Raw genomic sequence first — 15,232 nt, forward strand, 5'->3', positions numbered from 1 at the left:
AAATCGAACGTTCACATAACGGCGCAAAACTGCGTCAAATTGCCAAGATCTAAGCAAATTAGCATTTTTTAAATTCATTAAAGCAATTGTAACTGTTTTAATGAGGCATTTTCCATTAGAAAATTCAATACGCAACACAGCTTAATGCAGCCTCTATATAAGCGAGTATGTCTTCGTCAGTCGGCACTAATTATGGCGCCTATTTCGTGCAGTCGTTGACTCAAATTTCAATTTTCTTTTAATATACTTTTTATGAAGTAATTACTTTTCCTCCAACGCAAACGACTAGGTAGTCGACTGTGGCCAAACATTCGGGCTTCATTAAATACGCCAAAAGTGTATCGAAATGTTGCATTTACGGCTTGATTCGTCTTGGTAAAGTTTTGCGACTAAATACTCACAACTTTATAATGAACAGATGTTGGCTTCTTTAACACTTTCAGCATTTTTTTTTTTTTTTTTTTTTTTTTTTTTTTTTTTTTTTTTTTTTTTTTTTTTTTTTTTTTTTTTTTTTTTTTTTTTTTTTGTACTAAGGCTGTAAGGGTGTAAGATGTGTTTGCACAAGCATCAATGCCCGAATGTAAGAACAGCTCTTGGAGGGCCCCGTGGCGTATGCTGAACATTTTCGTGGATGCTGTCAAAGGCATCAGAATATTAAGTTTGTTTATATATAATTTCGTTGTTTAGTAAACCATCTGGATATGTATAAAACTTTCACTAGGCGTTCTCTTTAACTTGATATCTAAAAGAAGTTTTGGCCGGAAAACTAACTCGCCCCCGATAAGTTACCTACCCCCCTTTTAGTTGGCTGTCCGGAACATCTGTTTTCGTATTGATTAATTGATGGCTTAAGTATATTTTCAATTAATTAATTTGACGGACACTGCAGCTAAGGGAGGTTGTTTTATAGGCTCTTATTAATGGAAACCTAAGCAACCAAAATAAGTGGGGAAAAGTAATGTGAGATAAAACTTCCATGTTGCCAGCAAAATACAATTAATATGCCTTACAAACTGAACGATCAAAGTCATCATTCTCGTATGAAAAGATAATTTCCAAGAGTAGCATGTATCCAATAAATTTCAACACTGTACGTTATACAAATATCATATAATTTCTTATACTGTGTGGGCAAGATTTTAATGTTGCGAAAAGAAAATCTTAGCATATGAAAGATCAGATAATGATTTGGATTCAAGAAGTCTGCCGTCGTGGATTTTTTCAAAAATTTAAAAGCAGTGGGTCTCTGAGTAGAAAACCGAACTCAGAATCCGCAAGGCAAACATCTTCTAGAGAGAATCGGCAAATAGAAATAAAGGAACGATTCAAAACCACTGATGACATCAGAAAAGAGTTCCTAGAAGACTTTGAAATCGAAATCACTGCAAGAACTATATGAAACAGGCTCCGGGATGCTAGTTTGAACGCTCGATGACCAGAAAAAAAGCCACTTCCGACTAAGAAAATGCGTCAACCACACCTCCGGTAGGCTACAAAGCACCAAAGCAGGTCTAAAATTGATTGGCAGAAAGTAATCTTCTCCGACGAGTTCAAAATCAACATGTTATGTAGCGACGGGATGTCGTACGTAAGGAGGAAAACTGATGAACGAGCTATAGCGAAGAGTGCGTCCGATGAATGGTTAAGCAGGGAGGCAACCGAAAGGTTAGTATGCTTTTCTTACCAAGGACTTGGCAGACTGGCTCTAATAGACGGAACAGTAAAACCAAGTCAGTACCAGGATATAGAATATTTAACTGGCACGCAGCGATCATTTCCTGTTTCTGAATGAACGCGAGGTTGAAATTTTTATGGAATGAAGAGATAATCGCCGAAACTGTAGCCCATTTTGAAGCAAAGGGCAAATCATATTAAAAAATGTTCTCCAAAGAATGGAGGGTTACCTTTATCAGTGTATCACGTTTGAAGGGAACTATGTTGATTAAAACAAAGAATTTTTCCAAACGATATTACTATACTAGGCCGGAGGCTTTTTAGTTGACCTGTTATGTATTTCATTAAATTTGAAGATGCAGGAACGCACATACGACATCTCTCGTACAAAAAAAGAAGAAACAGTGGGTTCCTCATGCAATAAAGGATGAAGTAGCAATGTTCAATTTCTTCCAACTCGGATGATATTTAACCACAAAGCAATGAACCAATCTATTATATTCATTGACACCTTTTATTGTTTTTTCTGAAAGCGTTACTCCTCCATTTATATTGCCACACCCCTTTCACATGTAGCAGCACACACACACACACTGCAGGCAATGTTCGTAAAACCCTGCTTACGTTCGTGTCGCCGCTTCAATCCAATTAAGGCGAATTCAAATTTTGATTGTCACCTTTGTGTATTCTGCGAAGTGCGATAAAATCGTGACCGTTCGCCACACTCGATGTGCTCGTGGAAACCACGTATTTTGACAAGCTCGTCAAACCACTAATAACACAACAACACGCTTATCCAACAATATGCGTACCAACAACTACACTCATACGTACATATTTATGCGTGTGGCAAAGATGAAATGAGTAAAATTCCATTTCTAAACATGTAACAGCATTAACAGAAGTGGATTTACGCATGTGGAATACAAAAACAATTTGTATGTTTGTAGTTAGTAGTGTTTTTATAGAAAGCTAAGAAAAGAGAGAGTAAATGATTTACAGTCGGATTTACTGGGATTTTCGCTAAGATAAGCCATTTATACTATATTTCGATTACAATTGTAATTCTTACGCTCTAATGAGAGGTTGTAGAGGATACACTCAGCACAAAAGCCGCGTGCCGTCGCTGCTCTCTGATAAGCTTATAGCTTGTGTGTTAGGATTCCAATATAATCTTTTGTGATGTACCTTAAGCTGTATATTTTTTGTTTCACCAATCACCATAGCTGCAAAATCCTTATACAGATGCATATTTTTAACATACTACGGAATGCCAACAAACAGCCCCAGTGTTTTTGACTGGTAGCTTTGAATCCCAACTTTGCTGGATAAACTTCCTTTGCCCCAGATTTGAATGTCATAACACCTTAGAGGTTTCAACAGAGTTTTGTTTCGAAGAATTTTGTTTTGCTAACTAAGCTTCAATTTGGAACCATATAACCTATATATTTTTTTATAAGCTACGTTCTCTTTGCGCTGAAGTTTTATGAGGAAAGACAGACCGAGTTATCGTGCACATAACTGAAATCAAATCGATACTTTTGAATGATCGATTGTCATTCCAGTTTTAATTGTGGTATTCGCATAAATATGCCTTCAAGTATTTTCGAGAATAAAGTCAGTCTATGTGTCTCAGCTTCTGCCTTGTTTGACTTCGGCATCATTACAACTTTTACACATTTCCACTGTGTGGAGCAATGGCGCAATCTGAAATTACTATTAAAAAGCTTAATCAATAATAACAGATATTTCTTAGAAATTTGATTGTCTATGCACCAATATTAACATAATCTGGAACTTTCAATTTTTATCGGCGAGAAATTAGACCGGACCTCTGATTGCCTTAGTGTGTAAGAGGTTTTTCCATTGGGGACAAGATCTTGGTGTATGCTTCGACATTCTAACGTTGACTGGTACTACGAGGTGTGTTTAAAAATTATCGCGAATTTTGAGTTTCCCATGAAAGTGTTGATTTATTCATGAATATCTATTATGGCTTCTATAAAGTAATCTCCTACAGTTATATTGCACTTCTGAAATCACTTCAAAAAGTCATTTTTTATAATCTTATTTCCTTTCCACTTCGATGCAGTTTTTATCTTTCCTTTAATGCGCCTCGTTTTGGGAACAAAAAATTACAAAAATCAAAAATCGCTGTACTTCTGGTTCTCGTTCTGCGCAATGTTTCGAGTGATTATTTGATATTTTTCTTGTCAGACGGCATTTTTATAAAATTATAAAAATTAAACCCTTTTTATTATTATTTATGAATTCTATTGATATATTTGACATAATCGAGATATAAACTATCCTATATTCTAAATTAGATCAAACTAGATACCTTGTGCTAAATTTTACTAAAATTGATTCGCTTAGTTTAGAGCTTATCCCGGACAAACAACTTACACGTCATTTTCATAAATTTAGAACAAACAAAATGCCTGTTAAAGAGACAGAGAGTTCTTACCCCAAGTTGAAAAAGACCATAATTTCAGCAGAAATTTGAATTTTTGCCTCAACTTGATTTCAATATATACCCAAGCTGGAGCATCTCATTAATGAATAGGTTTACTCAATCGGAGCTTTATACTTTGACTTTGACTAAAAATAGCCGCTGATTTTCCATCGTCAGAACTAGCATCAGCAACTAGAATCTTATTTGAAAACCTATTCAGCGAGGACTCTATATTTACTTAAATAGAAATACACTAATTTACATACATATTATATAATATTGGCTGTATATATTACATACATTAAAGATTCTCCAATCCAATCGTTTCTTTATTTTTAGATATTTCCTTTATTTTTTTTTCTATTTCACATCTAAATTACAATTATTCTTACAAATATATTTATTTAACAGAGATCTTAGTTAATCGCGCTTTCAAAACTTGTTTAATAGTCAACATTAGTTTTCATTTGGAGAGATATCGTTGCGCTTAATATCCTTAAAACGATATGGACAATAGTTTAGCCTACACACGCACAGTGACACGTCGAAATAACAGCTACTTGAGTGTATCCTCGCACAACATTTTCACTTTACTCGCTAAATAAATTGACAATTACGGAGTACATACATATAAGCTCTTTGATGCCATGTACTTGCGCTGACCCATTTAAAATGCCTTTACCAACGCACAAACACCCCTACACGTACACACATACATACATGCGTGTACACGCATGGACGCAGTGATGGTCAATAAGCGCTCCGCTGCTGCGAGGTCGTGGTAAATGCACACGAGCAATGGCCAATTATTGTTCTACACAAACGACACATTCTTGCCGCACACCCAACTACACAACACATACATATGACTAGGCACACACATGTACATGCATATATGTATGTGTATTAAAGACTAAAAATCAGCTTGTCATTGATTTATTTACGTTCGTCGTCGGCCGACGCTCGCTCTTGTCAGCAGCACAGCAGGCAGCCAGACCAGCAGCAGCTGGGTCCAGCCAAAGAAGGTGTTGGTGCCGCGGCCGTAGAGGGATCTCGGATGACCCACGCTGCAGAGCACATTCTCGTATTGGCGACAATTGGTGAAGTGTTTTTCGTCCGAGAGCATTTTGGCTGTGTCACGTGCAAATTTGGCCGAGTTCTTGTAGCATTTGTAGCGTGCGCTGTTGTAGATGCAATTTTCGTAGGCGTAGCGTGCACTGCAAGAGATAAGGTTGAGAGGAGGATTAAAGGTTTCGGACTTTTGCTTCAAGTTACAACTTTCAATTAAGCAAGCATGCCTTAACTGCGAGAGCAATAATTGGCTTGTGTTTTCCAATTAAGACTAGTAATAAAGTACACATTTTGTGATAAACTAGAACTAATTTAATGTCTCTCGAAATTTTAGCCATAATTCAGCATTGTGTAGTATAATCTTTGAAATGATCTCTTTGCAATGACCAGAAATAATAGACAAAGTCGTGAGCACACAGATTTAAACTTTAGTCTGGGTTACCTCAGCTAACCCAAGGAAATCTGCGACAATTTCATATTTCTGCCGATTATGGCAATCTGTCCGTCCGTTCAAGCTGTAACATGAGCAGAATTGCTGAAACTTGGTACGTCGTTTCCTTAATACAAAAAATGTTCGAGTTCGTAGATCGGCATAATCGGACCACTGCCACGCCCACAAATCGCCATTAACCGAAACCCTATAAAGTGGCATATCTTTGCACATAATTTAGATATAAAACTTATATTTGACACACGGAATGGCAGTAGCAAGCGCACCTGTCTGAAAATTTTTTTTCTGGAAAAGTGGGCGTGACTGCGCCCTGTAATAAGTTTAATGTACATATCTCCTAAGCCACTTAAGTTACAACAACCAAATTCTTCGGACGCAAATACTATAAGAACCCACAGTGTGAAAATGGATGAAATCGTATCATAACCTCACTCAACACCCCATACCCCAACGGTACTGTTAAAAACTACTAAAAGAAACTTAAAAGTACTTATATGAAGCGTACAGTTACGTACCAGCAAAATTCCATAAATTTATTGGTGACATTCGTTTGCTCGCCATGCAGCTCCTCGGTGAGTATTTCCTGAAAATTGCGCGTACAGCGCATCCAGTCGTCCTGTATATAGCCGAAACAGTCCTTGTGCTGTAAATAATCTTCAAATTTATATAGCATGCCATTAATGTACTTGAATGTTTCAACTTAGAACAAAATTAACTAAATAAACATAAGCCAAAAGTTCTGGACAAACGCGTTCAGGCGACACGTCGGCGCGTTAGGGTGGCTCATCAATTTATAAAATTATTGTTAGCTTCTGCTATTTATGTGCTGCCACTTTCGAACATTTTTACGCTACATGATGCATGGAAGCACTAAAATGCCACAAGACTACCCTAACACGCTTAAATCGACATTTTAGAACCGTTATAAAGTGTGTGTGTGTGTGCGTGTGTTAAACTTTTAAGAAAGTTTTGCGTATAAAGTAAAAAGTGTCACTTTCACTTTTGAACTGTAAACATATTATATGAAGCATGAACACATGGCGTATGCGTAACTTTCAGCACATGTGCATGCGCGCGGGGCGTATGAGTAACTTGTTTACACTGTGAGTGTCATGGAACTTCGAAGTTTATCAAAGTTGAAAGGCAAACTATTTTCATGACATTAAGACAACTTTATTTGCACTTTATTGTATTCTTGAGGTATTTGATTACGGTAATGGATTTTAAGCTTTTTTTTCTGTTTAACAGAGAGTTCAAAGTGAATAAAACAACGGCAATTAAGGCAAATTTAATAAAGAAATTTAGAGTTTGGAGTGAGCGTCAAAACTATAATTAGATGATAGTTGTGGTTACCTTAAAAATAATATAAGCAAATATATAACAATTTATATAGAGACTTATAAAAGAAATGCGTAAATGACAAGTAAGGAGGAGCTAAGTTTGGGTGTAACCGAACATTTTATACTCTTGCAACTAGCAAAGGTCAATTAAACAGAAATACCTGTTGTCTGGTTTATATGAAAACTAGATTGCAGGAGATAACTCACGGTAAGACAATTTTCATAAGATAAAATATAAATATATATATAGTATTATTCGCATATTATTGTGGCTTCCATTTCGTAGGAGTATGAATACGTTTTATGTGCATGCAAACCTACCCTTTTGGAATTCCCGATCACTGCAAAAGCGATTGAAAAATCTGCGTGCTCCTTCCACATTATTCTTGAAGAGATTCAGCGTTTTATTGGTTAGACAACGAGCCGTATAGTCGTCAAAGCATCTCATGCCCTTATTGAAAACACTGCAAATATTAAAAAAAAAATCATTTACGCTAAATCACATGCATCACACAACATAATATAATACTAAAGCCATGTCTATATACATTTTTTATATCAATATTACATATCGCTTGCACGAAACTAATGTAAAAGCATTTAACTTCTTACTTTAATTCCTCTTTTACACCTTTTTGTAAGATTTATACCCCTTTTAAACAATTAATTAAAATATCTCCATCGAAAAATATCTCATGATATCACGTATTTTATTTATTCCGAATTTTGCCAATTACCTTTTAGTTTATTCAGCTTTAGTTAGGAAGCACTTGCACCATATTTTCATAAAATGTTCGTTTTCAAGTGTTATGCTTGCAACGTGCCTACAAATCCCGAAAATTGTTCAAGCTTGTGTGAGAAATCTTTCATGCGTGCAACAAAAATAACAAAAATTCAAAAATTCGTTGTATTAACTGCAAATATGCACACAAATTAACAACAGCTCATGATTTTATGAAAATTTAAATCGACATGTTGTTATTGTTATACTTGCATGCTCTAATTAGTTTGAACACTGAAGTTTTGCATTTAAAGTAGACAATTTTTAAAATTAAATAAAGAAAAAATCCAAAAATTTAGCAAAATTTCATATTTAGAATGATTTAAGTTTAAAAATGTAAAATTTATATGAAACGAGAATAAAAATTACATCTTCCTGAATTTGTAATAATTGCAAAATTTAATATGAAACAGTGATAAGTATTGGAATTCTCCCAAACACTCGATACCACACTACACAATAAAAACTATTATATTTGGGGAAAAGATAAATAATTACCTTTGTTTTGAGTTTTTATTTTCCACAGAAAAATAGAAAATTTTCATTTTTAAATTTGGATATCCCATTAAAAAATATTTACCAAAGGAAAAGTTCGTTCGTGGCAGCCACTGAACAGCATTTATCATATTCAAACAGCCCTTTTGCTAACAGAACTTCAACGGCCAATGTATGCCAACATGTTTCCTTGCCCGTATTTGCTTCCCAACAACAAGGTTAACCTTTACGTGAACACTAGTTCAGTTCAATCAGATTTTGCATTCATCATTTTTTTTTTTTAGCAAAGCTCCACTGTACTTTTCCTTTTAATTGCGCACAAAATCAAACAATTTAAAACTGAAACTCAATCTGTATTGTTAATACAGAATAATTATAAAAAAAAAAGATTCACCTTACAAATAATCGTTATCGAATGAATAGTACTGAAAACAAAGTCATACTACACAAATTTCGACAATCGTTGACGTCGTAGAACAGACATCGTCATACGGACAGTTGTACGAATTTGCGAAAAAAATTATTAGTTGCTATAGTAATAGAATTCCCTTTGCGTAGTCGTTGATAAGCGCTTGTGCACTTTGCATTTGAGTTTTGTTTATAGATTTAGATATTTTCAAAAAAACTATGGCAACAAAACATATTGAATCAACTTTGTCTGCAAATATATGGTTTCAAAGGTTTGGCAACCTTTTCTCCATTAACGTTACACTGGAATAGTATAGTCAAGACCACAAAAAAATATGATTAAAAATGATTTATTTGTAGCAATTTGTATCAAACGGCGTATTTGTGATTACAAAGTGAGTAAAATATTATCTGGTTAGAGCAAGTACCCAAATAGTCGTTAAATATTTAATTGACATGAAGGAAAATGGTGCGAACTTTGTGTTCTACCACAAAACGGAAACAAACCGAAGGCTTCTCTATACTTTCACGCACACATACACAATATACATAACTAATTGCTTCGTAATATGATCTTCTCTTGCGACAACAAGAATAATGGACACTAGCAAACAACAACGATAAGTGAGATAAACAAGTGATAACTAAATGATGCCCCAAATGCCAGATACTAAAGTATATTTACCAACAAAGTGTTAGTTAAAATTTGTTGTTAGAGAAAATGTATATAAATATAGTATGTGTAAAACAATGTGTACGCATATTTAACCTGAAAAAGTTTTGTTTATTTAGGCTTTTGGAGTAGCCAACTTACTTTAACATTCTCGGCGGTTACTTCTGAAGATTTTAATGAATTTGGATTGAAGTTTTAAAAAGATTTAGAAGTTATTTAATTCCAGCACTTCCTTTGGAAGTAGTAACGACTTTTACGGAAAAATTCGGACATTTCAGGTTGGTTAATGTTATTTAGTAAAAATTAAAACCTTTCTCACGTCTCTGAACAAAAATTATCAGTACCTAAAACCTTCACCAAAAACCCCAGAATTTACACGTCTTCATAACTCAATTTATCGAAGAAGGCATTTTGCGAAGGATTCAATCCAATCTATCTATTGAAATTTCCTTTTCATGAGGGTTTAAATAACGAACAAAGACTACCACATGCACAAGCTAGTAATCGTGATAAATTGTTGGAAAAAGCGCGCGAAATTATTATTATCGATGCAAGTTTTACAACGAGTATTTAGGGAATATCAGTTTGGGGACCTAAGAAGTGCGTGTTTTTTGATATAAACAAACGGATTTCTCTTACTAACTACCACTTCAAACTCGCCAGATCTACCACCATGTGACTATTTTCTATTGCCAAAAACTAAAACCAACTTATAAGCAACATGTATATTTGATGATATCCCAGCCATTCAAGTAGCTGTCACCGTGGTGCTGATGAATATTCGTATGTACAAATGACGCAGTACAATAATGGTACACATAACGGGATACTAGCATTAAAATGCGAAACTCATTTTATTGTAATGATCGCTATTGCACTTCTGCTTTGTTAGTTTTCGAAGACACTCGGTACTGCTTTCCACAAAATAATATGAGTGTTAGATATTTCGTTTTCAAAATAATCCTTAAAATTAAAAATATTCTCAAAATTAGAAAAGTAAGCAATTTTAATAAATTATTGTTTTACTTAAACATTGGGTTTTTCTCCAGTGGGTAGAGTAAAGCGGGAAATATTGGCCCAATTCACTTAATTGAAGGCATCATGCAACAAAGGGCATGTGACAAAATATTAGAAGAAGTAACATTGCCATATGCTCCAATCAATATCAATGTCATATTCCATTGATATGGGTATATCAACAGGATAATGACCCTAAACATACTAGCAAGTGCGAACAAGAAGTTTTAACCGCATAGAAAACATGTGGACCTAAGCCGAAGGGAAACCAACCAATTTGAGAGATTTATGGCAGATAGTGAAAGAGGCTTGGAAAGGTATACCAATAAAACGTTGCCAGAATCTCATAGACTCTATGTATAGTAATGTTTTTGTGTTTTTAAAAACCCGACGTTATTCAACAAAATATTAATCATTTCAGTTTTTGCAAAACTTTGGAAACATTATAAGTTAAAATTTTAAAACGGTTTTGTATTACATAACCAAATCCTATTTTTATGTGGCACTAATTTTTTAGTCCATTTATTAATAGATCAAAATTTTTTTGTGAACGACTGTGAAATGTGACTAAAAATCTTTACATGGGTAATGAAATCTATTTTGAATATATAATGATTTTCAAGATATGGGGTGCATTTTATTTTAAAGACACACATTAGGGTGGATCGAAAAAAAATTTTCTTGGTGCTTTGAAAAATAGGTTCCTTGGGCCTCTTAGTATGAATTTCTAATTTCAACAGGAAAGTGCTCCGCCTTACGTTTTTCAATTTTTAATATCAGATAGAAAAATTCAAATCTTGCTTCCAACTACTTGAAAAAATATCTCCTTTCATAGATTTTGTAGGTAATTACATGCTAGAAACCAAATCTTTAACAATTTTTCGTAAACCCAATTGTTTAAACAATATTAACGGTTGAAGTTTGATTTATTAGACAATTTTTTTTCTTGTTATGAATTTTATAACGCAACGAAAACATAAGTATTTTAAATTTTTAAACTTTTCGAAAAACCTATTTTTCAGAGTACTAAACGAATGGAAAATATTTGTTGTTTTTCCACCCACCCTAACGTACATACAACCAAACTTACTAATGCAGCCTACCCGTGAAGTTACATTCAATTTTCCGTAACTTGATCTACAATTATATTAAGAAAATTTAAGTCATGCGAGGCTTTGAAATCTTAAGTTCAAGTATTTAATTGAGTATTCACTTAGCTTGCTTAATTATAGCGTAAAACAAATGCTCTTTACAGAGTATATAATTACTGGTAAGTGAGTACAAGAATTTTACAATTTTGTGTGTATATTTGCGTATCAATGAAGAAGAAGATAATAACAGTTTGTGTATCAAAGAAAAAGACGGAGTGAAGCGAACTGAACTGAACAGTGGCTTAGTGGAGTACTTCTCAAATTTTGGTTCACCTCCTTATAGGGTTGCGGCACTAATTACACATTAGTTATTAAAGGCTTATATTAGGTTGGAAAATATCTCCCTTCTGCCTTTTTGCTATTTATTCAATGCTCTATAAAAAGTATTACAGTGATTGGATTTAGTTTAAATATGCGCCGTTTCATTCGATAATCTGTTTCCATCAAGGCGGCAACTTCATAATACCACAGTCTTGCGGATTTGCCTTTAACGAGGAAAAACTTCAAAATACCGTGAATTTCGGCGTTAGTGAACTCTAAGTTTACACGTCTACAACTGCTGAACGCAATATCCAAACTAATCATGTGTAGCGTCGTTTTGTAGGTTATGTCAAGAATTCCAAAGATATGCAGTATTGCCAGATATGAGCTCTACACACTTTCAAAAGACAATATTTATCAATCTAATATAAGAATTTATAGAAGACGAAGGCATGACATTGTCTACCGGGAGGCAAATGAAGTTCAAAGTTAAAATATTCACTAAATGATTTTTAAACATTTTTCATGACTGAAAATTTAGTTCGAGCCTAAAGTAATATAAGCAGAAAGTTAACTGCAAATATCGGATTTAAATTAAAAAAGAATCCAAAATTCGGGAAATTAATTAAATTAAATATTTAAACTAAAAAATAAATTTTATTAATTATTAATTCTCTTCGTCTTTATTGGCGTAGACACCGCCAGTAGTTTCTTCTTTTTGCTACGTGGCGCCAATTGGATATTCTGTGCGAAGCCAGGTCCTCCTACACCTGGTTCTTCCAACAGAGTGGAGGTCTTCCTCTTCCTCTGCTTCCCCGGCGGGTACTACGCCGAATACTTTCCGAGCTGGAGTGTTTTCGTCCATTCACACAACATGACCTAGCCAGCGTAGCCGCTGTCTTTTAATTCGCTGAACTATGTCAATGTCGTCGTATATCTCGTACAGCTCATTGTTCCATCGAATGCGATATTCGCAAAGGATCATGCATCTTTCGCAGAACTTTTCTCCCGAATTACTTAATTAAAACTAAAAAATTAATCTTAAACCGTATTTTTATTTTCAAGTTTTAATCTCAAAAATCGGATTGAAAGAAAAAATGTATCTAATTGTGATTATGTGCATGTAAATTAAATTATAAATAGAAATTATATTCTTAACTATTTAGAGTTAGTATTTTACTACTACTTACTATAGACCAGTGGTTCCCAAACTTACATATTAAAATATATAAAATATATAAAAAATTTGATTTTTTTATTATAACATTTTGACTTAAAACTAAATTTAATTTTTTTATTTCCAATATTGGCATATTTTTCCGCTGCATTTAATTCCGATATTGGGATTAAAAATTTAAAATTTTATTTTTCATTAAAAACTTTTTAATCAAAACATTCGCTTTCCTGCTCTCAATACACCCGCCTTCTATACATATTTCGGCACGAGCTTTAATTTTGGCGTGATTTCACTCAAACGGCACTACCCTTTTCATCTAACTGCAAAGTGAGCACTAACTAACTGTCGCTAAAATAACAAGCTTAAATTTTCAATTATATCACCGATTTCTCAAACACACTTATTATAATTTTTATGAAATTTGCGCATCCACATTTCACTTTACGCATTAAGGACATTTTTCCAATCACTTTCGAACGTCGCCATCAAAAGCCGCAAAATGTCATTACCCAACGACCAGACGGCGTTCGCAGAAAATTTCGAATATTTGATTTGGTGTGAAAACCGCAAAAGCATACAAAAGTGGCGAACAAACCAAAAATAAACAAACACCACGCCACTTAACCTCACATAGTAAATCGGTACAGAGGCAATTGTGTGTAAATAGCATTGGTAAAAGTATTCTCTACATTTCGCAAGAACTCCCACTGCTTCACTTACATGCACTTGGATGCGATTTCGCGTTCGTTGTTGGCAATCTTTGTGGTCTGCAGAAATTCCATTAAATGTGGCGGCAGATCCTTAAAGCACTCGTCGACCATGCGCTGGGTGTCGCCGCATTTACTCTCGGCGCCGGCTGCGGTATCGCTGCTCTTGAGGGAGGCCGCCAGACGCGACTCGGTGTCATTCTGCGAATTCACCGATGACACCAGGGGAATCAACAGTAGCAACAACGCAAACATCGCCGTACTCGCGACGCGCCAAAATTTTATAATCAACGAACGCTTAAAGTTAACGAACTTAAAATACCGTTAATATGTATTTCTTTAATTGTTGTGTGCAAATTTGTGTATTTTTATTTTATTATTATTTTTTTTTTTATACTTTTGATACTTAAAATTTCAAATATATTTATTTGACTCTTTTACACAACTTTATTAGGCGCTTATCGCTTTCATCACACTGTGCGCTTTCACCACTTTTGTACGATCGCGGTCACGCGTCCGAACCGTTACTGTTGCTTTGTCAAAACTGCTCGGCCTTTTATATGTCATCGTATTAACAGCGTATTTACAGTTACGATATTATCAACAGTTGTTTTCGACGAAAAAGCTCCAAAAGCCGGCTGAGCTTTCACGCAGCCGCAGCACTACCTCACGCACGTGCCTTTATTATCCTCGTTACGTACCACCTGTTCTTCAACAATTCAACAAAAAGGGAGACAAGGTTATTGTGTCGTTTGGCGCGTGATTTGCTATCGCAGGCGAATGCAAAGCGGCAGTGGATAGAAACTTGTTGTAGAAGACTCGCCGTCAAGGTACCAATTGTTGATTTCGCTATGCTTCCCACATCAAGGTCAATTATAATATTTTGTGCTTTACACTTCTTTTTGCGTAACGGTTTAAGGAAGGAAGTTATTTTTAAGGACAATTACAAAACTTTTCCAGTAAAAGCGAAGAAGAAAAATATTTCCCGTAACAATAGAAGCTTCTTTTTTACTTTTTCCATTGTTTGCGTTATTTTCGATTATTTCTCACATCGTTGCAGCAATAATATGAATAAAACTTGTTAATCCATAAAATAAAGTTCACGAACAAAATTTTAAAATATGATTAATTAGTGATTAATCACTTGTTCTGCTCGGTATTAATAACAAATCGCCATAAAATCGCCTGCTCTCAAGTTTACTTACCTTTAATTTGAGGCTAAAGTGCTAGTGTGCGGCAAAAAGCCATAATTCCTAAGCACTCTGTAATTAAGCACTTTCGTTCTCGAAAACGGCAAATTCAGAGAAAGGTAATCACTTGCAGTTCTTTGTAGTTCTGCTGGCATAATACGTCTGTATGGCATCATTTTTAAGTAATTAGCCTGAACAGATTTTCTAAGCTTCACACAGTGCTCTGCATCCGAATTTGATAATGAATGAAAATTAAAAAATCGTGACAAATTGTTGTTTTCCCAACTTTTATTTTTAATTTAATTGATTTGAATTTAATTTAATTCAATTTACTTTAATTAAATTTTTGTTAATTTAATTTTATTTAATATAGTTTATTTA

General features: G+C 34.4%; 1 protein-coding gene across 1 annotated transcript; it reads right to left on the reverse strand.

Moving 5' to 3' along the window:
- Nucleotides 1–4,567: 4,567 nt before the first annotated feature.
- On the reverse strand, nucleotides 4,568–13,916 carry LOC108975012. Its single transcript, XM_018943215.1, has 4 exons — nucleotides 13,675–13,916; nucleotides 7,313–7,455; nucleotides 6,167–6,305; nucleotides 4,568–5,346 (listed from the first exon to the last, which is right to left on the reverse strand). Exons 1-4 carry the CDS (start codon nucleotides 13,914–13,916, stop codon nucleotides 5,070–5,072), a joined length of 801 nt encoding a protein of 266 aa, XP_018798760.1. The 3' UTR covers nucleotides 4,568–5,069.
- Nucleotides 13,917–15,232: the final 1,316 nt, after the last annotated feature.

The sequence above is a fragment of the Bactrocera latifrons genome, unplaced genomic scaffold (genome assembly GCF_001853355.1).
Source record: "Bactrocera latifrons isolate USDA-ARS-PBARC rearing strain unplaced genomic scaffold, ASM185335v1 scaffold_60, whole genome shotgun sequence".
Taxonomy (NCBI): Eukaryota; Metazoa; Arthropoda; class Insecta; order Diptera; family Tephritidae; genus Bactrocera; species Bactrocera latifrons.

What these genes read in the sequence shown, in the direction of transcription:
- LOC108975012 (XM_018943215.1), bottom strand. Translation starts at nt 13,916, where the DNA reads ATGTTTGCGTTGTTGCTACTGTTGATTCCCCTGGTGTCATCGGTGAAT. An exon ending in GAAATCGCATCCAAGTGCAT is followed by an intron (nt 7,456 to 13,674) that starts GTAAGTGAAGCA and finishes TAATATTTGCAG; the next exon opens with TGTTTTCAATAAGGGCATGA. An exon ending in AAATTTATGGAATTTTGCTG is followed by an intron (nt 5,347 to 6,166) that starts GTACGTAACTGT and finishes TATCTCTTGCAG; the next exon opens with TGCACGCTACGCCTACGAAA.